Source organism: Tachysurus fulvidraco, chromosome 1 (genome assembly GCF_022655615.1).
Source record: "Tachysurus fulvidraco isolate hzauxx_2018 chromosome 1, HZAU_PFXX_2.0, whole genome shotgun sequence".
Classification (NCBI taxonomy): domain Eukaryota; kingdom Metazoa; phylum Chordata; class Actinopteri; order Siluriformes; family Bagridae; genus Tachysurus; species Tachysurus fulvidraco.
The window spans coordinates 7,327,204-7,354,910 of record NC_062518.1 but is presented as its reverse complement, the minus strand read 5'-3'; the positions used below and the strand labels follow the sequence as shown (position 1 = coordinate 7,354,910).

The window sequence follows — 27,707 nt, the reverse complement described above, 5'->3', positions numbered from 1 at the left end:
GGTTTACCTGAGGAACTAATGTAATGAGCTAACGTTCTCATAGGTTATATAGAAATGAAGATAAAGATGACAAAGTGTTTAATGTGTTAATTTTGCCATAGGACATATGTCCTCCCTCTCTCTCTCTCTCTCTCTCTCTCTCTCTCTCTCTCTCTCTCTCTCTCTCTCTCTCTCTCTCTCTCTCTCTCTCTCTCTCTCTCTCTCTCTCTCTCTCTCTCTCCTGTTTCCTTGTCTTTTCATACCTCTTCCAAACTCTTGTTTTTCTCTCACACGTGTGATTTGCAGTTCCTGAAACTAAAGAAGTGGTGATCCATAAGTACAAAACTCCCATGGTAAGATAAAGCAGGCCAGTAAATATTGTATTCACTTAAGAATATTATGTTTCATTTATTTGAAGTTAAAAGAGCGTTAACTATATTAAGGATTTATTTCTTCTTGTCTGTTCACTCAGGCACATCAGATCTGTTACTCTGTGCTCTGTCTCTTCTCCTACGTGGCTGCAGTGAAGGGGAAGGAGGCAGAGGGCAAACCCAAGATGCTGTCCCCTCGCCCATTACCCAGCTAGTGCACAATTCTGCCCGCTGTATTATATTCCATTTCTGTCTAAACCCTCCCTGTAAAAGCTACACTGTAATTTATTCTCCCGATTGTCCAAACATCTACTTCTTTACTGCGGTCTTGAGCTTCTCACTTACTTGCCTGTCCTGGACAGTATTTCTTACACTTATCCACCCACTCACAGTATTTAATCAAAATCAATGGAAAGTACATACTGCAAGTATAAATATACTGTTTTTCCTCCAGTCAATCTTATATATAAGAATAGAACAGTAACCACAGCCACTGCGGATCTTTCCTCAGATACGATTCGTCACTGTCCTCGTTTTTTGCTTCTAGTGAGACATATTGCCGTGCTGCAGTCCCATTCTCTCGCACGTGATCAGAGGTGCCCATATCCACACTATGCCAACACTAGAAATCAGTATAGGCATGTGCAGAGGTCATCCATCTGTCCTGGCAACTGCTTTAGCTTCCCCTTTCCTTAAAAATCCTAGAGATATTATTTTTAAATGCTTAACATTATTGGGCTACAGAGAGCGTGTTTGTGTGGTGTGTGTGTGTGTGTGTGAATGTGAGCCTTAGCAGGCAACCACACAGTACTTGTGTTTCATTCAGCCTGTTCCCTCTCTGCTGTATTTGGTCCAAGGTGTGTGTACATCTTTAGCTTTGCCTTGAGCCTACTGTCCTAGATTTACTGTAAATCTGTCTGTGAACAGCTGTGATAAATTGCATGTTGCTGTATGAAAATGGAAAAAAAAAAAAAAAAAAAAGGCACAAGAAAAACACTGAATAGTAATACAAAAAATCTATGCTGTACATTTCACTGGAGCAATGTTTCAAAAGAAAAGATATTTAATGTTCTAAAACAAACTGTGGTTTATTAAGTAGATGTGCAATACCATAGTGGGTATGAAGAACAAGTTCTCCACTGTCCCCTGTGAGCGTGAAAGCTGAGGGAGTGTGTTTATTTAAATGCATTTCTGAACCACAATAACAGAGGCATTGAGTGAGTGTGTGAATGCTGAAAACAGCTGCTTTTGGAGATCTCTTGTGTTCAGATGTGGGTCTGTGGGTGTGCCGATGTCCTGTCGTCAAATCATTGTTGGAGGTAATCTACACGTGTAATTTAGAGAAACATCCCATTTAAATTGTCATTTTCTTGCTTTCGTGTGTGTGTGTTCAAGAAGGAGCTTGTCAACAATGACTCGGACACGCAGTTTTAATGTTATTTTATGTGGTGTCATGATTTTAAACAGTTCTCCATTATGTAAAAGTATATGTATATGAAGAAAATGGTGTCTCCATGAAGAGCAATCGTTTTTAGACGGTCTTAAAGGCCCATGGTCTGTAGGCTTAGTTGTAAATAGCACAAGATTGATTCATCAGGTCAAAGAGTCTCCAAAGACAGAAGATTTGATATATAGTGACTGAGAAAAACAGACACTGTAGCATCTGAGCTAGTCAGGTCTTTCATTCGGTTGCACTTACTACTGAGAGCAAGAGGGGAAAAGGAGAACCGAGACATGTTGGATGTAAATATTTCAGTGTTTAAAAAGTATTTATAGAACCTGTACAGCTTTGGCAATATGACAATAAAAGATGTCTAACCCAAGTAAGTGGCCTTTATCTGGACTTCCTGCTCTTTATCCTGTTGGAAATGAATGTGGGGTCAGTTTTAGACTCCGATCCACGTCTCCTCTTTAAAGGCCATTCTGATAATGGAGTCACACGTTAGATCGACAATTCAGGTCATGGATTGAGGTAATATATCATCATGAGCTTTTCCAAAACAGCAAAAATGTGACCGATTTATGTTTTCTGAGCCATTAAATGTTATTTTAAATAAATGTATTGCCTTTTAATTGGTCCTGTTTTTGCAGTTAATAGGCATGACCTTTTTACGAGCCAGATGACAAACCAGTGAGTCTAAATAATTGAAAAGAATTTAGACAAAATGCTAATGGCAAAACTTCACACATCACTAAATTATCCTCCACCTTTCCAGCGAGTGACCACTCCATTTCTTACAAGTTGGTAAGGGCTTGTCCAGAAGTGGAAAACAGGATTGACTTCATTAAGACTGCTCCTCTTGATTTAACTCAGTACTTTACTGCATACAACCTTCCAAAACACAATCTGCTTTTGAGAAGCTTTATTTTTTAAAAGTATGATAAAATGAGTTTATTAGTAGCACCGCTGATACCTTCCTGAAATAAGTTTTGGATATAGAGTGTACACAAACATGCACATAAGACACAGTATTACACCGATGTTGACAAAGAAAAAAAAAAGTATTTTCCCCATGTGCTTACTTAATTACATACAGTATAACATAATACCTGGAAAAAAAGTTAGATGTTTTGTGCTGATTTTCTAACCTAATTACAAGGATCTCTCCTGAATGGCTAAGAGCAGTTACATCACATTAAACATAAATAACATAAATAGAACAGCAGCAAGAAAAATGTTTATGCATTGTATGTGCAGATTTTATAAAACTATTTATGAAAAAATAAACCCTGCATTCTATATAACTTAAAGACACAAGAATATTTACGTTATATTAATCATTTTCCACCGGATGGTTAACGTGACGTTCCAGGTACTGTACCATGTGAACCGAGGTTCGGGCTGAAGCAAAAAAATAAAAATAAAGGTGCAAACAATAAAATGTAAAAACACAAACATCCTGTCACACGGACATCCTGATTAATATATACGACTAGTTCATAGTCTGCATTTGCTTGCAAGTCTTGATGAGCCACAATGTTCAGCACAGACATGCTGTAATAAACCATATAAATAAAATTAAGGAAAAATAATTATTTAATGTCATTAAGCCACTTGAATTATTAAATAAGAACTTGCCAATTCATTTGACAAAGTTTATGACCAAGGATTAAAATTAAAGAATTCATTAAAGTCAAGTCATTCAAGTCATTTAAAGAATTTTAGCAAAAGTTTTGACAGATTCCACATAGTGACCTCTTGGGTATACGGTTTTGTCGTAGGTGTGAGAACATTAGCTTCACATCCACGGTGTTGTGGGGTTTTTCAATTTCAGTGAATTAGAAATTTGGTGATTAACACTTTTTTTTTTACCAGAAGATCACCCTGGAATACAACATTAAGACCCAAGTTGCAAAAATAATTTGCTAAATCTCACACTGAAGAGGACTAAGCAGTTTAGCTGCAAGCTTAGAATTTACTGACAGTACATGAGCTTCTGCTAAAGCTAAAGGAATCTCTAGCTGTCTCCGTTGACGGCTTTTCGGAGGATGCGCAGACGGGACATGACTTCATCCCAGTTCAGGTAAGCTCCCTCTAAATGTCTTAGTGTCCTGCCGCCAGATGTGTAAAACCTCCGACCGTGCAGCAGACGCCAGTTATCAAAGGTCACCAGGTCACCTGTACATAACAGACAACTTTTTTTTTCACTGAACATGAAGAATTAACTACATTTCCAGATTCTAAGGTCCTGGCCAATGCTACTGGACATGTTGGTCTGTTTTCCATTACATTTTGGCCTCTACACCAGACAGACCGAAGACTTTCCATGTAATTAGATCGATAAAAAGAAAATAATATGACACACCATGCATAAAGTATCCAGCCAAGTTCTGAATCTGTTGCTCATTTGAAGGTCAGTGTGAAGAAAAGCCAAAGAGCAAAGAGCAATAACATAAATTTTCGTTAACAAACCTCGCTGTTAACGAGATTTGTGCCAAATTTTCATTTCCAATTCAATAAAGAGCGTTAACAAAAAGAACAAAAGGGTTTAATCATTAGTCATTCATTAGACTTTCTGTTCCAGTAGACTGACCTGGCTCCATCCTGTAAGTGACCACGTTCTCTGGCTGGTTCATCAGCTCCACAAAGCTCTTCAGGGAGGAGTAGAAAGGTTGCACCTGATCGAGTGGCAGATCCAGGACTGAGTCTCGGGTTGCATTATTATAATTTATCCTCACAACACGGCCATCACTGTCCACACTGCACAAAAAAAATAAAAATTACAAGGATTTTTTTTTACCATGTGGACAAAAGATGGCGCTGTTTTTACACCATTTTTGGCACTCATAGAAAGCAAGTCACGTGATATAATCAAGGCCTTATTTTCTTTTGTAAGCTGATGTGATGAAATGTTCCTATACCATGCATTCTGATGCTAGTTTAGGGTGGCGTTTTGATCTAAGGGCCCTCCGAGGCACTAAAACACGAAGCACATGGGAACATGTATTACATCAGTGAGGTCTGGTCTGTAAATTAGGTGACGTCAGCATTCGTCTGAATTTCCAAATGCAATAAATGTATGCACACAACTGACCGTGTTCTACAAGCCCATCTGAGCCAACATTGGAGGGCTAACTTAATCAAGCAGTGGTTCTCACACAGAAAAAGTTTGATTCAGTTTAATAAATCCGATGTCATCCAAATTTGAAAAAATAAATACATTTTATTGTGTTTAAAAATATTAGATGCCCTAAACGGTTAAAATTAAATACATCAGAACAGTCAGCCAAGTGATGACATGAGAGCGCTAATGCCACAAACAAACAAAATTCAATCATTTGAATTTGCATTCTAGGCTGCTTTTGCACTGTTTGTGTGTGTGTGTGGGGGGGGGGGGTGTTATAGGGTCACATTTGTATTTTTCTCACTCTATAATGCGGTTCTTGGACTGCACGCTGAAGTCGCAGTAGTCTGAGCCGATGTCTGTGTAGTCGATGTAGAGGGATGTAAGTGTGTTAAAAGCCTCTGGGTTCTCTCTCCTGAGCAGCTCGGCCATGTGGAAGCCGTCCACTACCTCGCTCTCGCCACCATGCTCGGCCTGCTGTAGACAGTGTAGGAACTGCACCTGCCAGGTCACACACACACACACACACACACACAAACAATGGGTTACATTTAAGGGTTAACACTGAGTAGGATTTCAGGCATCCCGAGCTTACACTGCATTTATTTTATAGGATTTCCAAAAGTAAGTACTGCAATAGACTGCACACAGAGCCCACTGAAGAGAATACTATGAGGAAATCAGTGCAGGTCCAGGTAGACTGTGAAATTACTGCCTTCATTAAAAATCTGACAGGGCTTTAACAGTGCAATTTACTGCAAACAATTTTACTTTAAATCTACATGAACCTGTACAGAACTTAATCAACAATCCCAGCAGGCACAACTGTAATTGACTTCCTGCTCTCTTACACAGAAAACATTCCTATAAGCAAACACTTTTTAATACAGATACTATTACATTTGATAGATGTGACATTTGAAGTGTTTTAGTGATTGATGGATTGATTACATGGATTGATTTATGTGGATCATGCATAGTGTGTGTGTGTGTGGGGGGGGGGGGTACTCACCCCAGGAGGATGATGCAAAGCAGGATAGTCGGTGTGCAGGCTCAGCTTGCCTGAGGTATACGCTACGTTGTTGGCCATGGGCTTGTCTTGCACTTGCCATGTGTGTCTGTTGAGGCAAAAACAGCATGCATTTACAGTGTCTGTGTTAACTGACTAGAGGAAACCACAGCTGTAAAATGGTTACAGTGTTTTTGTAGCTGTGCAAAGAGAATTTAATAACCATAAGGAACTGCTGCAATAGATATACCAGTCATTGTGTTATGGCAACACTCAGCACAGAAGCAGTGGCAAACTGGGGTTTTGTAAAATTTGACCCGTGCCATGTCAGGAGGAAAAAGGATATGAATGAATATATAAGTTATATGGATTTAAGAATCGCTGTGTCAGTTATTATTAACTGCTGCTTCCTTATGAAACTCTTTTACTAAATATTACCATATGTTCGGAGAAAAACCTTGAGGCAAGACTATGAGAATGAATAAACTAGTCATAGCAAATGACCAGCGTGTTACGTATTCTGCAGCTTTACATCAGCAGTTTAATAAAACAGTTTCATCATCTGTAGCCTCCAAAAGAAACATCCAAAAGAAAAATCTTTTGGATGTAATGCTCAACCACTCTCAAATTCATTCGCTAAACCTGAAGTCTACCCTGATTCTCACTCAGAACCACACAGACTGTGTAGTCGGTGCTATTTAACGTATCTGTCCTGTAGTGTGTTGTATTGTCTGTTTGCACAAGGCTGCACACTTGCACTTTGTCAGTAAGTACATTTTTTACTCTTTAGCACTTTCTTTAATTCTGTGTTGTTTTAAGTAGCTCTTTGTCTTTATGTAGCACCAGGGTCCCAGTTCACTGTGTACTGCGGCTATATATAGTCAAAATGACAATAAAAGCCTCTTGACTTGATCCAGGAAAACAGCCTGTTTAAAACACTATTCCATCACAGGGCTCCCTGCACACACATTCAGACCTGTTGGGAAATTGAATGTAGCCAATCCACATAGAGGAATGTTTTAGGAGTGGAAGGAAACCGGAGATGCCGAAGAGATCCCACACAGACACAGGGAAAACATGTAAACTCTGCACAGACAGAAGCCCAGGACTTGAAACATACTAATAGTTTAGGCTTGAGGAATAATTAATAAACTGATACTAGCTGATTTTAGCTGCTCCTTTATCCCCGAATATATACAATATATTTAAATAGCAGTACGTAACTGCTGTCAACACAAAATGGATTTTAAATTCAGTTAACTGGCACCTGATATTCATTTAATATACGGTCCAAACATTTTCAGACTTACATCAGTGAAGAATGTTGTGATCAAGTGCTATGACAACAACTGTGAAACATTTAAACATAAACTAGAGTGTTTTAGGGATAGAAAACATACTGAGAGACAACATTTACTGTCTCTCCAGACTTTCTGTCTACACAGAGGAGAGGGAAGACCTGCTGTCACAGGAGACACATGGAACCGCATAGTACAGCATGATGTCATTACTGAGAAAGTCCAACTAGGCTGGACTGTTTTCCAGTTAATCTCTCTCTCTCTCTCTCTCTCTCTGTAGCTTGAGTAGCTTTGGACACACTCGGCTCATGATCGGATCTTTTCTTTCAGTGTGTGTGTGGTCTGTGATCAGGTAAAACTGGGTCCAGCTGGCGTCTGACTTCAAATACACTGTCCCTAGACATCAGAGTTAAAGTCATCGTGCAGCTCTGGAGTATATCAACACTAACTCAACTCAGTCTGACAGAACACTCAGTGCATTCCTGTACTATCTGTCTCCGCTAAGCTTCCTTACTGGCTAATACGAGACACTGTTTTCCTTCTGTATTCCTTTTCCTGTCTTTGTTTCTTCATTGTATTTGAAGCTTTATCTAAATGGAGAAATCTTAATTATATAAGAATTTAAGCTACACGGAGAGTGCTGTCTTCATTTTTAGTTCATGAAGGATGACATTCAAAACATTAAAAACACCTTATTAATGAGATGGATAGGCAGTAACTGTCAAATAATGAGCTACTGATTCGTTGCTCTGCAGTTTATGTGAAGGTCAGTGGCAATGGAACTCATTTAAGAGGAGAAAAAGATGTTTGATTTGGCCTAGATTCAGCTCAGGAAATGCTTTCATCAAGTTGATCGCAGTTTGCAAATGACTCATGTTGAACTTCTAATCTTTTACGGCAGAACGAATCCTCTGGAAAAGAAAGAGGGATTCTGCAGAAGTGCAATTTTTATGGGTTACTTCACGCTAAATTGAGGTCAAATTTTATAGCCATGGACCAAACACTAACAAGGCATGAACGGTTTGTGATGCAAGTGAGGAAAATACACTTCTAGTGATTTTTTCAATTATATGGTAAAAGGGACTGTGTGTGAGTATGTGTGCGTCTCCTTACCCATAGAATGTAAGCCTGAGGTATCCAATTCTCTGACCGAGTCTTGCCACCTGGCCCTGCTCTGCTGGTGCCCCCTTCAAATACACAATCCCGACACGCCTCAGGGCTGTAAGCCAGGCCAGAGCAGCCTTATCATCATTGAGAACCTCCTCAAAATCTGCCATGGGAATCCGCAGACCAGAGTCCCAGAATTCACGCTCTGAAACAACCAGACACATTTACATATTTTATTTCACACACTTTTATAATTTTACTGCACTCAAAAAACACATTACACACTTCTCACAAGAAAGACTAATACAAACAATTTTGTCTGATATCTGTAGATATCATCATTACAGGGACAAAGAAAGGAAACATATTTGTATTGGGAAATCATTTGGAAATGTATCAGCTGTTAAATTCCTTATGAAACTCTTTTACTAAATATTACCATATGTTCAGAGAAAAACCTTGATGCAAGACTATGAGAATGAATAAACTAGTCATAGCAAATGACCAGCGTGGTACGTATTCTGCAGCTTTACATCAGCAGTTTAATAAAACAGTTTCATCATCTGTAGCCTGAAAAATCTTTTGGATGTAATGCTCAACCACTCTCATGTATAGTATATTATCCTTAATCAACAAAAGTAGTATATCACTTTTCCCCCCGTGTTGTAGGATAGAGGTGAGCACAAAATCCACATGGCAGTCGTTACAGCAAATAATGGAAATTTAGATCCTTCCCAGTTAGCCAGCAGATTTTTTTTTATTTAATTGGAATAGTGTGTTTGCATTTTAAAGACCAGTGCCAACACATGGTGGTTAAACATGGACTCTGTGAGAGGAACAACAGCCACAACAGCATGTCTGTATTTATATATTTATGTCTGTATTATCTGTATTTAGTTCAGCATCTTGTCCTTTATATGAGCTGACAAGCTGTTGTTTTGTGTGTATACAGAAAAACACACACACACACACACACAGATATTTTATATATATATATATATATATATATATATATATATATATATATATATATATATATATATATATATATATATATAAACTGAACATATGAATTAAACCAGAGTTGCAACATTAATTAGATAATGGTAATAAAAAAAAGCACACACAAAATAACAGACTTCAGGGCAGGTAAACACTCCAGTGAGTAAACACATGGACAAACAAGATTAATCTACTCCATATGAAACACATACTTTCATGGATTATGTGGAAAAGGGCTGGAATATGGACCAATACTTTCAGTGTTTTTGTATTTGCAGAGGGAAAATTTTTAGTTTCAGTCTATTAAATCTAACATTTTGGCCAAATGGCTGTCCCTTTTGATGCAGAGAAATGCTCTAAACAAATATATGTTACTTAAAGCATTTTTTTTTTTTTTTTAGAATTCTATATTAATTCCGTAATGAATTGTTTTTCAAAAATTTAATTGTGTCAACAAAGTAATTTTATTTAGTGTAGCTGGTGACGATTGGCTGTATTTTGCACAATGAAGGTTAATAATATTGACTTAATATATCATGTCAATATAAACAGTTTTTACCTAACTGTGTGCTCTGAAGAGGCTTAAATCAAAAGAAAGAGTTGTATTTATGTCAAGGAACGCATGTGTGTTTGGATTGGCCTCGTATGGTTATAGACACGCCCTCGCTGCCCCTTTACATCATCAAATAAACCAATCTGACAAATCTAATGTGAACATACACACATCTGAGCAGTTCCAGTGATCTGATGGTTTTGCTAATTTAAGCAGCATCATTAATCCAAATAATACACTTGAGTCAGCACTGAATAAAGTAGGTCAATATGAAAATGTACTGTGCAGGGGCTCCAACAGAAATGTAATTCATTCAAAAAGTAAGAACTATTGCCTTATGGAAAGCATGGACACAAGTCAAAAGGGAGATTAGTAGAATAATGCTACAATTAGAGAGCTGTGGCACACAGAAAATAAGAGCTGAAAGAAAAACTGATAGAATATTGGGATTAGAGTAAAAGGAGGAGGAGAAAGAGGGAACTGGGCACTTGGCCCAGGGTGAGACGGTTCACATGGTGCTCTCTACCATGCAACGGTGCTCAGCATTCCCTCTCACAACGACACACATTCGCTGCTAGAATATCCTGGTAGGACGCACTCCAGTCTCAGAGCCAATCAGAGATTAGTCTCACTTTCACATAGTTTCCAGTTTGGGCTTCAGAGCAATAATACGTCACTGTATCTCAGAGAGCTCCACTGCTCTTGTATTCTCTTGTAAACTCACTAGCAAGGAAACTTTAATCCCTGTCTCTGTTGACGTGTGTCTGTTACGCATCTGTACATTGTTCCTTACAGAGAGATTTTACGACAGCAGTAGCAGGACTAATCTGGCCATGTAGCTGGCCTTGTTAACTGTGTTAAACAGATCAAAAGCACCTGGAACAGAAAGACGGGGGGAAAAAAAAAACAAGTCTCAGTTTGCCGACATTCATTTCCTTCTAAGAGTTTAGTATGCGAGTATGTGAACTGTAGGTGTATCTAATGTGAGTAAAGTGAATGCACAGTGTAGCAATAACATGAATTTCATCCTTTACGCAGCAGTTGCATCGTTTACGACTTAAACACATGATTTCCCACAAGATTAAGCTCAAAGGAAGTATATTCACATTAAATAAATGCCAGTGGAAATTGGAAATTCATTAGTCGATTTTATTCTTCTTTGCTATCCCATTATGAATGTTCATAATCACCCAGCTGTAAGACATTATCAGGGAATTTTAATAGTGTAATTAAAGCTTTATTTATACTTTGGTTGGTTGTTAGTTGAGATCGGTGCTCTTAAAACACACGATGCTCAATAGCAGCTGACTGTGCCATTAAGACCAGAGTCAGATGACAACAATGCTCAGGCAGTGTCGGAAAATCTTCTCTAGTGCTGATCCAGCGCTTGTCTAAAAGCCACCAATAGGAGGACAGTATACGATTACGCAAAACTCACAGGACAAATAGCTCCAAAAACTTTAAGGCCAATGGCATAACATGAAGCAAATATACTAATGGAAATAAAAAAAATGATCCTTGCTTCCTCAAGCTTACTTTGAAGACCATGAATAATGACTGATGATGTAAGAAAAACAGTCGTTTTCATTTATCGCAGGTCTATCATTAGAGGAAGTTCATTGTAAAAGCTATCATGGGGAACACATTAACCTTTATCGCACATTCCATTACAGAGTTTGGCTAAGCTGTTACTGAGATCATCTCATACAGAGTGACAAGTAATTCTCTTAAAATAATTGTCTAAATATTGTCTAAAACCAGCTGGAGATGAGTACAACCCAAGCAAATGGATTTTCCATACAAGACAAGGCCTTGAGCTAGACATTTTACACCATAAATGGTCGAATGACCCATCTGTCAATTTTATCTACATGGATAATAAATCAAGGGCAAGTCGTGGCCTAATGGTTAGAGAGTCTGACTCGTAACCCTAAGGTTGTGGGTTTGAGTCTCGGGCCGGCCACGACTGAGGTGCCCTTGAGCAAGGCACCGAACCCCCCAACTGCTCCCCGGGCGCCGCAGCATAAATGGCTGCCCATTGCTCCGGGTGTGTGTTCACGGTGTGTGTGTGTTCACTGCTGTGTGTGTGAACTTTGGATGGGTCAAATGCAGAGAACAAATTCTGAGTATGGGTCACCGTACTTAGCCGTATGTCACGTCACTCACTCACTCAAATGTTTATTTCAAAAAGGCTTACTCCCTTTTGTATACTTGTGTGTATATAACTGTATGTGTGTATGTGTGTGTCACACAGCCTGCTATGTTTATGGCTCACTGCATTTAAGAACCTGCATTTGAAAAAAATAATATAAAACACAGTTGTGGCTGTGCATACAGACCTTTCCCATTGTAAGTAACACGATTCTGAATTAAAGATATTCAGAAAACTCTTGAACCAATTACCAATGTGGATAATGGGCTCTTTCTTGGCTGCTGACTTCACAGTGGGAGGAAAAACTACTGGCGTATTTGATGCAATAAGACGTAGTCATCTAATGTTCAGCAAACAAACCTCTCTATTTCTTTCTGCATTAAATTAGCACTCTAAAATAAAAGCTCAATCAGTGAGACCCATAAGACATTCTGTAACATGATAAGCAAGCTAAAGCACCAAGGCATCACCTTCAGAGAGAGGTTCCATTAACGTCTCCATCAAAGAGAGCTTAGTTCTTTTTGGGGATGTAAAATTAGCTCAGAACAGTTGGAGATGTTGTTAGGATGTTAAACCTCCTGTGGCTTTACTCTGAGCAAACGTGAAAAGAAAAACATGACTGTCTACAACACATGAAAGACAGCATAAAGGCAGAAAGGACTAAATGGCATTTTGCCTTTAGCAACAGATGCATTACAGGCTGCAAAGCTGACCCCGGAAGCTTCAGAGGGTTTTAAGAGGAAGATTTTTGAATAAGGGGCAGAGAATGACCTTTGGGTTAAGTGCTAGTTTAGGTGCTTTGCTGGATTCAGTGAGAATTAAAGGAATCTCTGTTTAATGCATAGCCTTGTGCAGGGAGAGATTTTGCTGTATTCTTTCATTATCATCCAAGAAGAATTTGAGTTGTTATGCACCCATTTAAGAGGATATTTGAATGACTTTTGGTTAAACTAGAAAGTTGGTTAGACCTTCAGAAAGTTGCAATGAGCCATGCTATAAATTACACCACTCATGAGGAAAAGTACTTTAGAGTAAAGGCATTTACAACCTCCAGCAGTGGTCCTTCTAAAGACTGGCAGCTTTTTGATGCAGTTCATGAAACACAGATCTGTGCTCTTAGACTGTCCAAAGTGTACCCAGGTGTACCCTGATCATCACATTCACACGAAACTGTCTGTTTTTTTTAACCCAGAGCCACAGAACGCCAGCAATCCAGCTGTGGCCTGACCAAATCAAGTCAAGAAGCTATTAGTCTTCAAGCTAGACACACTCGAGTTTGTTTGGCGCACGTTGCAGCCTTCTTCTCAAGTTGCTTAGATCATGATTCCATATGGCAGGAAGTGGGAAAAGATTTCTACACAAGGGTGATCCTTTGGATGTGTCTACTCAGACGAATGCTTCAGGCTTAAGGCTGGCTGTTCCACAAACCACACTTGAACCTACTACACTGTGATTACACACCACGTTATCATCTCCCAATCGTTCGAGACATATTTATTTAAAATGATTCACACCTCATTAATAATTTACTGCCAGTAACTATTTCACACATGCACTACAAAGACTTTGTTACAGAGCTCAGCTATCATTCTAAATCTAAACTGGAAGAAACCGTGGAAAAGTAAATTAAACACAAAATGATACATTTTGCACTCAAAATATTCGCAGAGAAAAAAGTGGCCGTTCAGGAAACACAGCCGTTCCAGCTAAAATCACTGTTTATGTCTGTGTGCCTGATATTCTTTAACCTGATATTCTGTAATCATAACTGTGTCTATTGTCTCACCAGTTATAACGCTGTAATATACACAGTTCTGAATGAGAGTGAGGTGGAAGCTCCATAGAGATCCATTCCCAATATTCCCTAATATTTTCTACACATTCAGTACTATTTAATTACAAATTTACTGCTATACAATGTCATTGAGAACAGTGTTGTCCAGTCATTTCAGGTCAGTAGTGCTTAGAAAACTCACTCACTCTCACTCATTTTCTACAGCTTATACGAACTACCTCGGGTCACGGGGAGCCTGTGCCTCAGCCGTCATCGGGCATCAAGGCAGGATACACCCTGGACGGAGTGCCAACCCATCGCAGAGCACACACACTCTCATTCACTCACGCACTCACACACTACGGACAATTTTCCAGAGATGCCAATCAACCTACCATGCATGTCTTTGGACCGGGGGAGGAAACCGGAGTACCTGGAGGAAATCCCCGAGGCACTGGGAGAACACGCACACACAAGGCGGAGGCGGGAATCGAACCCTGACCCTGGAGGTGTGAGGCGAACGTGCTAACCACTCATGCTATAAGTGAAGTAACTATTCAGATAAATAAGAAACAACAGACAAACTGTAAGACACAATAATCACCAGAATAGAACTCACCATTTAGAAACAGTTCCTCCTGCCGTGCTTGTCTTGCCTCGGATGAGAAGCATCTTTTCTTTAACCACTCAGGTTCAAACTCACTGCTGTGTTGATCTGGCCATGCAATAGAGACCTACAGACACAAAACCGTGTGGACAGGTGCTGTATTAATCATCCTTGTGTAGAGTAGACTGTGTATATACTGTGTTATGTGTGGAGGCCTGGCAAAACTCTCCACTTGTTCTACTATATGTTGTTCTGAAAAGTTCTGATTTCCCTTTTGCAAATATCTCAACCAGAAATACAGTTCTAGAAATTTGGCTTCACCAAAAAGTGAAAAAGAAAATCAATCACATAAAAACAATTAATTATTAATTCTACTAAAAGATGCCCAATCTCTAGATTTCTAAGGTTATCTATTTTAAAGAGCATTACTACCACACTATAAGGAATTGCAAGTTGACAACGTTTAATGCATATTATCCCTTTGATTAGATGCGACATCAGTCCTTCCAGAATTATTTAGTGTTTTTTTCTGATACACACACACACACACACACACACAAACACACACACACACAAAATGTACCTTGTTATTCTCAGTTATTTGCACGTGGTCCATTCCAGTATGCACATCCAGGTCAGTGAGGAGGAGACTCCGTGCTTGTGCTGACTGCAGCATGCACAAAGGGCACTGGCAGTTATCCCTGAGCCAGGTAAATGGATAAAAACTATAGCTACCATCATCCCACTCCAGCTGCAGAAGCCTCTTTCGGTCTAGTACTTGAGCATGTCTAACCACTGCACTCCCTCCAACAGTGGGTAGTGGGACTGCTGCCAGTGTCGGATGCCAAAAACAAGGCACTTTTGCTATCTTGGAGGGACGACTGGCTCCTTTCAGCACATGCAGAGCCGCTTTGGAGGCACATCGAGCCAGACTAGAGAACATCCCGAACTGTGGTGTAGGGTGTAGCAGTATAAATCCGACTCTCTTCATGGAAACATATATAAAAAAGATTAAATGGTTACATAATTACTTTACAGCCTTGTTTATGATACCAACACAAATTAACAAGAACTTTATTACATGATAATAATCTCTTTATTCACTGTAAATTGCTAAAGAAGTTGTTGTTTTGAAATAACTACCTGCATTCTATGGTTATGAAAAAAGCTAGAAATTTAAAAACATTTTATATTAAAATGTATGTACCAGCCACTTTCATTTTTAAAAAGCAAAGTAAAATATCACCGCTAAAAAAGTGTGGCCCCTATAACCTTACACCTACTACATTTGAAAGTTACACATACTAAATGTTCTGTGTAAAAGGACTTTTGACTTTATTTTTGATACAGCTCCAAGAACACGTAAAGCCTACAGTACGTACACTATATGACCACAGTGTGAACACTAGACCATAACACTTGTTCATGCTTGTTGAATGAAGCCCATTATGTTATAATAACTTCCACTATTCTGGGAAGGCTTTCACTAGATCTTGGAACGTGAGGAACAAGAGCAACTGTTAGGCAGTGATGTTGTTAGACACTGACGTCAAGCAAGAAGGCGTTTCAGTTCATCCTAAAGGTGTTCAGAGGGACTGAGTTCATGGCTCGGTGCAGGCCACTTAAGTTTCACTCCAACCTTTTTATGACAACCATGTGTACATCATGAAGACACTGACTTATACAGAGATCACTTATCCTGTACAGATTCTATTTCTGCTAACATTACTGAAAACCTTTTTTTTTTTTTTTGGCCTGGAAATGTCTGCGTATTCCTTTGGTGTGATAAAATATAGCTTGGATTTGCAATGAATAACATAAAAATAGCCTCAGAAGACCACGTATGACTCTGAGTACCATAAATTTGGAGTGCAAACCTGGTCAGAATTCCCGGATAATAAAACAACAGATCATACATGCATAAAATTATATTATGTGCATTACGTGTACAGTTACACGATGTGACTTTTAGGTTCATGGAGGACGCACTACATAATAATAAAGTTATGTAAACTGCCACAACATCATGTCAACTCAGGACCGCACGCGCACTCTGGGCAAAAGTAGGTGAAAGGTCACACAATTCGCCGGCTGTCTTTCCTTTATTTTTTTTTTACCGGTTTCAGATAGACGCTGTTATCTGTAAACGGAATTTAATCACACACTCTTTTATATACAGTCTTGGTTATACTGTGATAGACAGAAAATACACGATAGTGCGTTATTAGTAGGAATAGTTTATGCGCGCGCATGCTAGCCAAAATAGCATCAGCTAATCCAAGTAAGTAAGTGTATTATTGTTATGATGTCCTGTGCGCGTGCACAATAAACACAAGCACGTGTGAGTGATGGGAAAAGAGGAAAAACAGTCGTATACACGGGAAGATGGGAAAATAAACTTACCGTATGTAAAGTATAAGCTTCTGTGAGTGTGAAAGCAGGAAGCAGCACACCGGGAAGTGTGTGAAAGGTCGCTGTGTGTTCTGAATCATTACACACCCACAATACGGAAACTCCTTCGAATTGGACCCAGCTTGGGCATTGAAAGTGCCTTACGCTTCAGTACACAGCCACAACAACACAGAGACAATGAAAAAATGCACATATTTAAATGCAAATAGACATTTGTGCTATAGCTGATAGGAAGGAATAGAATAGAATAGAATGGGCTGGGATGCAGGGATGTACTAGGACGGAGGTGGTAACAAATTAAATGTACGGTTATTTTATTGCACATTGTTCTTGCTTATTGGAGGGAACATTTAATTGTACATGAGGTAGATTGCCTGGGGGAAGAAGCTGTTCTTGTGCTTGGTTGTGCTGGTATTTGGGGCTCTGTAGCGCCAGCATATGGTAAAAGTACCCTTTTCCTTTTTCTGGATATATACAGTTGAGGGGTGTACAGGGAAACACTAATGTTTTCGGCAGTCCGAACCGATCTCTGCAGCCTTCTGATGTCTGATTTTTTTTTTTTTAGCTGAGCAAGTAGAACTGTTTCTGCAGCTTCTGTAGCAGGTTTAACTTCCTCAACTGGCTAAGGGAGTACATCCTTTGTTGGGACTTTTTTACAGTTGTCTTGATGTGAGTGTCCAACTTCAGGTCCTTGGAGAACTTGATTGCCTTCACTGCAGCCACTGTACTGTCCATGATGGTGAGTTGCGAGGAATGCAGGGGGATTTCTCATTAACTCAACTATCATCTCCACTGTTTTGAGCGTATTGAGCTCTTTAACCTCCTGTCTGTAGGCAGACCCGTCTTTGTCCTCGATGATGCCTGTAGTGTTGCCTGTAAACACCAGGAGTTTGACAGAGGGGTCATTAGAGGTGCAGTTGTTGGTGTACAGGGAGAATAGCAGTGTGGAGAGAACACAACCTTAAAAGGTGCCAGTGTTGTTGAAAGCCTGTTTGACATGAAATTTCCCCAGTCTCACTAGCTGCTGCCTATCTGTCAGAAAGCTTTTGATCCACTGGCAGATAAAGCTAGGAACAGAGAGCTGGGTTAGTTTGTTCTGGAGGAGTGTTGGAATGATGGTGTTGAAGGCCGAACTGAAGTCTACAAACAGGATCCTCACATACTGTAAGTCGCTGATTTATTCAGGTGTTGCAGGATGTAATGCAGTCCCAAGTTTACTGCACCATCCATGGACCTGTTTGCTTGATAAGCAAACTGCAGAAGGCCCACTAAAGGTCCAATGAAATCTTTCAGTTAAGCCAGAACTAGGTTTTCCACTTTATAACGACAGACGTCAGCGCCACAGGTCTGTAGTCATTAAGTCCTGTTATTTTGGGGGTTTTTGGTATGGGGATTGAGCTTTTGAAACAGACAGGGAGTTCACACAGCTGCAGTGATCTATTGAAGATCTCTGTGAAGATAGGGGCCAACTGGTCAGCACAGGTTTTCAGACAGGCTGGTGTCACTCTGTCTGGCATGATGCCTTTCTTCTTTTGTTCTTTAAAAAAAACCTGGCACACATCATCTTCACTGATCTGGAGCACAGGATGGGGGAATAGGGGTTACTGGAGGTGTTAAAGGTTGTGTAAAGAGAATGTCAGAATGTGTGTGGTGGTTTTGAATCTACAATAAAACTAATTCAGATCTTCAGCAAGTTGTTGACTGGCCACAGTGCTGGGGGATGGAGTCTTGTAGTTAGTGATGGCTTTCAGACTTTTCCAGACTGAAGCTGAGTCATTAGACGTGAACTGATCCTCCAACTTTTTAGCATAGCTCTTCTCTAATCTTTTTATTTCGTATGTTCCTGGCCTGATTGTAGCACTTTTGTATGTCACTCTGGATAAGGGCATCTGCCAAAAGCTGTAAATATAAATGTAAATGATTGTACAACACCCTGTCTGCATTTCTGTAGGCATAATCTTTGGGCTGACAAAGATATGTGAGTTTTGCTAAGAAGTTTGAGTTTATAAATAGCATAAGTACCAATAAAGGATATGGATTATTTCTTAATTGATAAATTGCTATCTTTATGTCCTTACATTTTGTGAAATTATCTGTATTTAGTTTATTTATATTTATGAGATATTTTTGTATATTGTAGCGTTATAATGTCCCTTCACTGGACACTCCAAGAAGAAATGGCATGCTAAGGATGGTGTAGAAGAACTTGAATGTCCTGCACAGAGCCCTGAACTCAACCCCATTAAAGACATTTGGGATGAACTGGAACACCAGGGATGTGGTATGTGTGGGATGACTGTGCACCAGGTCTCCTCACCCATCATCAGTAACTTACCTCACTAATGCTCTTGTGGCTGAAATCTAAAAACCCATGCTTCAGAATCTAGCGTAAGTTCTACCCAGAAAAGTAAAGGTTATAATAACAGTAAAGGGAGGAACTACCTCTGGAATGGGGTGTTATACAAGCACAAACAGGTGTGTTGTGAAAGTGTCCACAAACTTTTGGCCATATGGTGTATGATTGCAGTCATATTGATTTTGATGTTTCATGAGTTTTTTTTTTCAGTCATCTTTTAGTCATTGCACTCGCCATCACTCGCACTCATGATTAGCTCAGCAGAAAAATCTGAAACCAATGCAGTTCGTGACATTATCAGATTTTAAGGAAATAACTTTCAATACGAATGCATTTGTTTTTAATTTTACTGAAGTGCTTTGCTGTTTTAAATGTCATTATTAAGTCGTTTGCTAAAATTGAGATTTTATCTTGATATAGATCAGACCTTTGTCTTTTCTGCTTCTGTATGATAATAAGCATAATTTATTATTAGGCTTCCTCATTATCACAAAAATAATATCTACCAAAAAAAACAAAAAAAAAACCAACTCCCTGGATTCAGCTTCAGATGGATAAACAGATAAGCAGACAGGCTAATGTAGAATCACAAACTTGTCAAAAACTGGAAAGTTACTTGTGATTTATGTAATAACACTGGAATACTTACAAAAAGTATATTTTTTTGTCTTTTGGCATCATCTGCCCTAAATGTTATAACTTAGTGATGTTCCATGACACTGTGTTCTGCTGCATGATTACTTCACACTGCCCAGTGACATTTTCCTCTTCACAACTGTCCTAAAATAACACTTTTAAGAAGGGAAACAAAAACACATTAGTCTAAACAGACTAAAAAAGTTGCTCCTCAGAAGCGATTTGCATGATTGAGTGAGCTCCCCGAGCACCTGTACGGCTTCACAGAGAGCTTGAGGTCTTTCACTTTTTCTCTAAAACTTGTTCCCAGGCTTTGCGTGTAATATCTGTGGTCTGCTTGCAGATGCTGCCTTGGCAGAAAGATTAAATGTAAATGTGTGCAGCAAGACCACTTTTAAATCCCATAAAAGCCCACAGAGAAACAAATTCCACAGGCTTAGGAGAATTACGTATCTGTAGTCCATGCACGTCATGATCAGAATGGAAAGTCTTAGCTATTACTGCTGTGGCAGTCTATAGGGTTTTCTTTTCTTTTTTTTAAACAGATTTCTTCACACAATTATAAATCTGTCCGCCTGCATAGCACTTTATGGTTCTAGGTTCCACATTTATCCTGGCTGTTATGTGTAAGAGACAGCTTGTGACATTCCAACACTAAAACGCACGCACACTCCCTCTTTAAAGTTTTTTTTTTTATTACAAAGTGGAATAAACAGCCTCTCAGGAATGCAACTACACATGGTAGAAGCTTTGAAGTCCAATATTCCTGCCCGCAGTTATCTTGGTTGGTCAGAGGATACGTCATCTCAGTCTTGTTTTTTTCCTTTCAATTAATAATTGCACAAATATATTCATACTGCAAAAACTGCTGCCATGTATACGTTACAATGAAGCCAGTTTTTGCATGAAAAATGTAGAAACTCACAGTATAACATTTTCAAAGCTCATTGCAATTAACAATAAAACAGTTTCCCCATCGAACAAAAGCTTTAACAAATATATTCTCTCCTCCTTTTAATAATAATTAATATTAAACGCTATTTTACATCATATATTTAAGCAGTGTGTATTTCAGGAGGTTAGTCAGCATGTTTAACTGTTGCAAATACACAGCAAAGTCCTCAGCGCTCATCTGACACCTAATATGTTCCATCCAGATGGATGAGTGAACACTGTAGGTGAGAATCTAACACTAGGGATTTAGCTGGGCATGTTGAGGAACTAAATACAAATATGATTTATTTTTTTAGATAAGAAAAACACCCTTTTATCTGTTGAGTTTTGCTTTTTTTTTGCAGAATATGCACATTCAAGTAATGACTAAAATCACTTGGACAAATACTAGCAAAAGAAAAAATACATTATTATTATTATTATTATTATCATTGTTGTATATAAATACCTGGACATCATCTAAATGATGGAACAGGTGTTTAAACCCTGGTTCTTTCTATTGTCACAATGCCTGAGTATCATATGATCCTTTAATAGATAGATAAGAAGGAACTTGTTGAATCCTGCCCTTTCTGCTGCAGCTCATCAGCTCATTTAAACTCTAAATGAAATCTGTCTGTTTAGTTATTGCACAAAATAGCTGCATTGTGTTAGCCAAAAAATGCCCAAGTAAGTTGGACGTTGCTTTATTTCCCCGTTTAAAGTGTAGATCGCACGCACACGCGCTCAGACCTTTAGGTATTCGTTTTTAAGGCGGCTCAAGCGCGTGCCGTGGCTGCGGATTATAAGCGACAGCAGCTCGTGTTTGTCCTTGAGCGCGAGCGCGACGTCCAGCGTGTTGCGCATCGTGTCGCGTGTGTGGGCAACCATGGCGAGGAAGTCGTCGCTGATGCGGTGTTCGTCGCGTAGCTCCTGCTCCTGGCTCTGTTTGAACTTCACCTCGAGCTCGAGAAGCGACTTTTCGGAGCTGGAGAAGGCTTCGCCGATTTGCACGCTCTCGCGCCGGAGAAACTCGCCGTAGCTTTCCTCACCGTCCAGGTCGAGCGCAACGCTCCGTCCGATGCCCTCGAGCACGCGCGCCGCGTCCTCCACGTGACGCTTAAGGATAGTGAAGTCGTCGCGGATTACCGCGTCGTTGTCTTCCTCCAGAACGCAGCGGGTTTCATCTTTCACCCTAAAGAGCATCTGGCATTGCTCGGGGTCGTCGTTTTCCTCGTAGTAGCCGTCCGGCACGAAGTAGTGATGGAAGGTGCCATTGGACATCTCCGGGTACAGCGGGCCTAAATACGCAGCGCCCAGGCGCAGATAAACCACACAAACCGCCGCGACTATTTTAACAGACAGCATCATTATTCAGTTTCTTCATTCAGCGAAAAAAAAAAAAGTCCATCGATCTTCTCAAGAGTTTCCTTTAGGGTTTGCATGCAGAGTGATCTGTCTTTTGTATGACAAACATTCTGCCAGTCATAGATCCAGAAAGCCTGTGCAGAAACTGCTTGTGTTTCCTGTGAAGATCTAACCCTAATAGATTCTAACCTGGTGCCTACACGCTACAGTGAGATTTCAGCAGAGCTGAGATGACCAGTCCTCGCTCGCACCGAGTGTGTGCACATCTGGTTCTCTGAGACAGCACTAGGTTTAGACTAATGATCCCCCTGCTCCTGCTCTCAGATTACAAACCCGTCACTGCTACACTTAGAAAGCAGCACTCAGCTGGCAGAAGGACTGTTTTACACAGGAGTTTGTTATTAGAGTAGCCGGGGCTATTAGGAACTTTAAGTACTAATGAATTAAACAAAAATACACAGTAGAGATGTGACTGTTTTATGTAACTCTATTGACACACGCTGAAGGTCACATACTTTTCCTTACTGTTATTTTAATCTAAAGGTGTTGTGCTCTTTTTTTATGCATCTTTTTCTGTAGACTACAGAACAGCTATGGAGTTATGGGACTAAGAAAGTGTTAATAAAAGTGCAACTGAAATTGCAAAGAACCAATAACCCTCTGACCCTGCACTTAAATTAGTAAATTAGCAGCTGACTTCAGCAGCTGTCATGTATTTAAACACACTAGTACCACACACCTGAATGTATTATTCCACTAGACATGTCTTATTATTTCTAATTTAAATATTACTTGAAGATTGTTTCACTGAAATTGCTTATCACAGCAGTGATAAAAAAAAAGAACTTTCTTTACATAGTAATACGCATTTGTGCAGACAGGTCTCTTCCACCCGTCTCTTTTTTCTCACCCAACTGTTCCTCGTGACAGTTACTCTGAAAGAGCTGCTGAGTGATGATGAAAGGTTACGACCCCCATAAAGTCAGGAACTGCTTAGGCAATGACATCATTTTTTGAGGAGATGGGAAGGGTGGGTGTTCTGACAGGTGTGTGCCAACAGACGAAACACACAAACTATAATGTAATAAAATATTATTATATACTTTGTATGATCCTGGTACAGAGCTGGAAAGAATAGAATAAAGAAGTCATAAATATGTAAAAAGGATGTCTTTGATACAGCTAAGCACGAAAGGAGGAAAACCGTTTCCTCCCTAAACTCCCAGCAAATGTGTTTCCAAGGCATTAAACCAATAGACAGAGTAATGTGTGTGTGTTTGTGTGTGTGTGAGAGAGAGAGAGAACAGACGGTTTGTGTTTGTGTGACTGTACTGTATGTGAGTGTGTACTTAGTTTCCTTTTGCACTACGTCAGAATCACTTGTTCCCAGCCTTGCCTTCTCCAGAGCCTCTTCTAAATTACCTGAAGTACCTTTTCCTAGACATCCCAAACCCCCTTTGAACCTGGTTCCCCCGAGGTTCCTCCCATACGCATGCACTCTAAGTAGCTCTCTACACTGTCAAATCAAGTTTCAGTCTCTTCTTAACACATCTCAGTAGTTTTTTAAAGTACTTTTTAAGCATCAAATGTTTTAACAACTGAGGTAACGGAAAGTATTTATTATCCATCAGTTGTCAAGCTATACAGTCTCCAGTTTCCATTGGTTAGCTGTTTAGCTGAACTGATGAGGCATTGCAATCAGGAGTCAGTGAGCACGTAATTGACATATAAACATGACTGTGTAAACAAATAGATTGGTAGATTGCAGGCTGAGGATACTATTTCTAACCCAGTTCTTCTTCCAGACTCCTCACCAAGATGATGTAGCATAAATATCTTTAAAGTCAATATTTTGTAGCTAGAACATTAAGGGAATCTCAACTCTATGCAGTTCCTTTGAGGTTGTGCTGAATGCAAGCCATCCGCTTGGCAAGGAAAAAAATGGACATGGCAAACTATGCCATTGAACCTCATATGAACTAAGTCTATGGGCCAGGTTGGACATGGAATTTATGGAAGAGTAGTTGATCATGAATCCTTACAGAAAGTCAATAAAACATTGTCCCCCTGTACATACAGTTCTTTCCATCTTTTAAGAATACTTGGGTATTGAAGCGTTTGTGTAAGAGTGCAATAAAAGATGCAGGTGCTGTGTACAGAGCCAGCAAAAAAAAGAACATAGCAATATTGTTTTCTCCTTTTGAATCCTGTGAGCTACACCGACAGCATGACCTCACCAGCAGCAGCTTATGGTTACGTTTTTGGTTTAGCAGGACAACATTATTAACCACATAGCCTCAACCTAATATAAGACAAGATGCTATTACACTTGACTTTTGCTAAAAAAGCTACTGTGTAGCCCATTTTAAATGTAACCCCATAATACACAGTTGAGAGTTGATAGAAAACATTCATCCAGCATACAGTATAGAAGCTAGTTTGAGCTGTTTTAGACATACCATTGTTCAAGAGAAAAAAATCCACCCTGACTATGTTTTATTTCCTAGAATTAATTCTGATTATTTGATGTAAACTCAAGATATTGGCATCCATTGAGTGCTTTTTAAAACAGTTTCTCCTCCTGATAATGTTTATAGAGTGGGCATGGAGCATTTTGAGTCCTGCGTCAGAGGGCCTCTCCATGTTTTATTGTAGTTCCACTAGGTGCAAAAATAAGTCTATGAATCTAACTTTTTTGTACGACTGATATACATATATATGGTGAGTCCCTGCCCCACCTGCCCATGGCAGGATGAACTGCCAATTGATCTCATTTAAAGAAATAAACGATAAAAAGCAAAAGCAGTGCTTTTCTATATCACTACAAAGTCACGCCCTCTGAACAGACCTTTTTCTTGTGGCTGAAAATCCAGATATAGGCAAGATTACAACACCAGACAATACAGAAAGCTTCTGTAGCATCTGGTATTCTAGTAACAGTTGAACATTTATTTAGACTGAACAGCAAATGGAAATAACCATGCAGATCAGACAGACACCATTATTAAATCCAGGAGGATCTACAGATCTCTTGAAGTGTGTGTTAGAATGATAAAGCAAGAACACAAATGAATACTTTAGTCCCACAGCAGCCTTTTTCACTTTATCACGCATATGTTCCCTGCACACAGGCCAGCATTGACCTCAGAGCAAGCTTCCAGATAGCAGCTCAGCTGCCCACGAATATAAACCTGGTTTTACTTATCCTGCAATTAAACGCCCTTATGACACAATAGCTAAAGCCACAATATGACTGTGGGACTAAATCCAGACAAGTATATTTACATAGTTTAGTGCTTCAAGTAAATGACATCAACTGGAAAAGAGTTATCAGCCATTGTATTAAAAAAAATAGTCTGATGACACTGTAATTATATTAAATTGTATTATTTATTCTATAGAAGTATATAATATTTATATACTTAAGAGCCTTCTTAAACAGAGTAAGGCGACTGCATTGGAGCATACTACTGCTACAGAAAACAAAGCATACTGCTATTAGATTATGTGGCTTGAGTCAAAGCTTACTCAGCAGTCACATCTAATGTGATGAAACCCTCTCAGAAAGTATCTGTAGTGTTTCTGTTTAATGTGCGTGGGTGTGCTCTCGTCTCAGAGCTCACAAGGGCATACAGTGTAATGAGAGAGGAGGGAATACGGGAGTGACCCCTGGAGAGAGACTAGAGATCCTGAAGCTGTTCATACTCATACTCAACTGCTCATGAGATTTTTCCAGTGGATTTGTGGTCGAGTGCTTCGCTGCCAGCCCCTGGATTGGCTTACGGTTTGTCTTTCTTCAAAACCTTTTTTTCTCATATGGAAACATATTGAAGCCAAATTTATTCAGTCAGACATTTCTTCCCAGCACATAAGCACAGACTGCAAAAGATCTGGACCTCATAATACCAAAATAATAAAAACCAAAAAACAAAATTGAATTATGTTTATGTGAGATAAAATATTTCCATTCTGCCACTATAATTTTGTAGTTTAACAAAAAATTATAAAACCAAGATATGAAGTCCAGAACAAGATAGAACTAATTGTTTTGGATTTATATTCAGTCATGCTTTTAATGTAGACAGCCCATGAAATCAGATTTTTCAGGGCTATAAATTGTATCTCCTCCTGGGCAACATGCAGTTATTATAACACTTTAATTCATATATAATGTAAACGGAATATTTCAGTAAATATCCATATAAAACCTACATCTTCAATCAACTAAACTACTAATCCTACCCTGAATCCAACACCAACCTGGATAACTTTTGAATGCATGTAAGAAGCACAGCACTGGATCACAGTTGTGATCTAACTTATTTTGTCTAAGTTAGAGTTCATGCAATTTAGCAGATCTTATTTGGACTTCTGAGGAACCTGGACTTCTGAGGAACCTAATCACAGACATAATTCTTCATGATAACCATGACAGACATTCTGAATGGACAGATTGTCTGACAAAACATTATCTCTGACATTGTAGAGAGAAAGAGACTAAAAGCTGAATTTAGATGTCCTCTAGACCGACGGCTTCCTAGCGTGCAGCTCTCCCTGGAGTGCTATTTCTTAATGTCTTGCAGTGCTGATACCGTATTGATGAGATCAGAGACTGCAGTCATGTCTGTGCTAGAAGAAAGCCACCATCGTTAAACCATAATGGCCAACACATGTGGCTTATGAAACAGCGGTTACACTACAGTGCTCTTCCTTTTGACATTCATTAGCCCATGATGGCTTAATTGTGTATATGGAACTTAGGGAAAGAAAGGAAACAATCAACAGTGACATTACGTAATTTATCGAAGGACAAGAGAAAAAATAAAAGCAAATTCAAGGCATTTGGCAGGAGACACTGGTTGGACATATAGACTCAAAACATGTCTCTGTTTGTCTATAATTATTGTTATATCTTGTAGAACTGCAAGTGACTAGCATCCCATTCGGCTGAATGCTCTTGTGTCGAGTAATAGGTTTTGGATCCACCATGACCCGTATCTGCATAAAGCTTCTGAATGTGAGTGATATTTTGTAGAATTGTTACTTGTGAAATATGGGAATCTTGTAATGAGATTTTTTCCTATTTGTTCTTTAAAAACCACAAGCATCCTCCAAATTCTATTTCCAGGAAATAACCTCGAAAATACACTCATACCCATTAAAACGCTAAAGTATTATTAATAAAACAGCCTTTTATAAGCCATGAGTCAAATGTATTACACATACATAAGATGTCCCTGATGCTTCCTGCTGCTCTCATCATCAAACTTTGTAATACTAAATAAACCTTTTTTCAAAAACAGATCAATTAGATTTTTATTTATATTGAAAACTTCCCCATACACATCCAAGGTTTTCTTTTCTTTTCTTTTCTTTTTTTTTTTGGAAGTTTTACATAGCTGCCTTTTAAAACTGAAGTTGTTTGCTGCCAAACCAGCTGCTAAAGACCTGAGGCATCAATCTATCAGTTCTGTCTATCTACACTGCTGAACTGAATGGAAAAAAGTAAGTGTTTAAGCACAAGGAAAATGGCTGGAAGGGGAAAAAAATACCACAAGAGCTTTCCAGCAAAGGTATGGGGTTAA

The 27,707-nt window shown here is 39.2% G+C and overlaps 3 protein-coding genes across 52 annotated transcripts in view; 1 reads left to right on the top strand and 2 right to left on the bottom strand.

Annotated features, from left to right (window-relative positions):
* madd (MAP-kinase activating death domain) overlaps positions 1-2,173 on the top strand; it is a 46,648-nt gene extending 44,475 nt beyond the window's left edge. For 30 of the 50 annotated variants that reach the window (XM_047813117.1, XM_047813126.1, XM_047813107.1 and 27 more), the window contains 2 exons: positions 286-332; positions 452-2,173. In XM_047813117.1, the coding sequence (XP_047669073.1) occupies positions 286-332; positions 452-565 (161 nt within the window). In that variant the 3' untranslated portion in view covers positions 566-2,173. The remainder of the gene's footprint in view (positions 1-285; positions 333-451) is intronic. The other 20 variants (XM_047813247.1, XM_047813251.1, XM_047813243.1 and 17 more) reach the window with 1 other exon arrangement.
* A 525-nt stretch (positions 2,174-2,698) lies between these two features.
* bbox1 (butyrobetaine (gamma), 2-oxoglutarate dioxygenase (gamma-butyrobetaine hydroxylase) 1) lies at positions 2,699-16,945 on the bottom strand. The gene is made up of 8 exons (XM_027137023.2): positions 16,821-16,945; positions 15,001-15,402; positions 14,430-14,544; positions 8,336-8,534; positions 5,928-6,033; positions 5,220-5,416; positions 4,385-4,551; positions 2,699-3,969 (listed from the first exon to the last, which is right to left on the bottom strand). Exons 2-8 carry the CDS (start codon positions 15,358-15,360, stop codon positions 3,809-3,811), a joined length of 1,305 nt encoding a protein of 434 aa, XP_026992824.1. The 5' UTR covers positions 15,361-15,402; positions 16,821-16,945; the 3' UTR covers positions 2,699-3,808.
* A 3,553-nt stretch (positions 16,946-20,498) lies between these two features.
* On the bottom strand, positions 20,499-22,456 carry fibinb (fin bud initiation factor b). Its single transcript, XM_027136914.2, has one exon. It carries the CDS (start codon positions 22,123-22,125, stop codon positions 21,502-21,504), a length of 624 nt encoding a protein of 207 aa, XP_026992715.1. The 5' UTR covers positions 22,126-22,456; the 3' UTR covers positions 20,499-21,501.
* Positions 22,457-27,707: the final 5,251 nt, after the last annotated feature.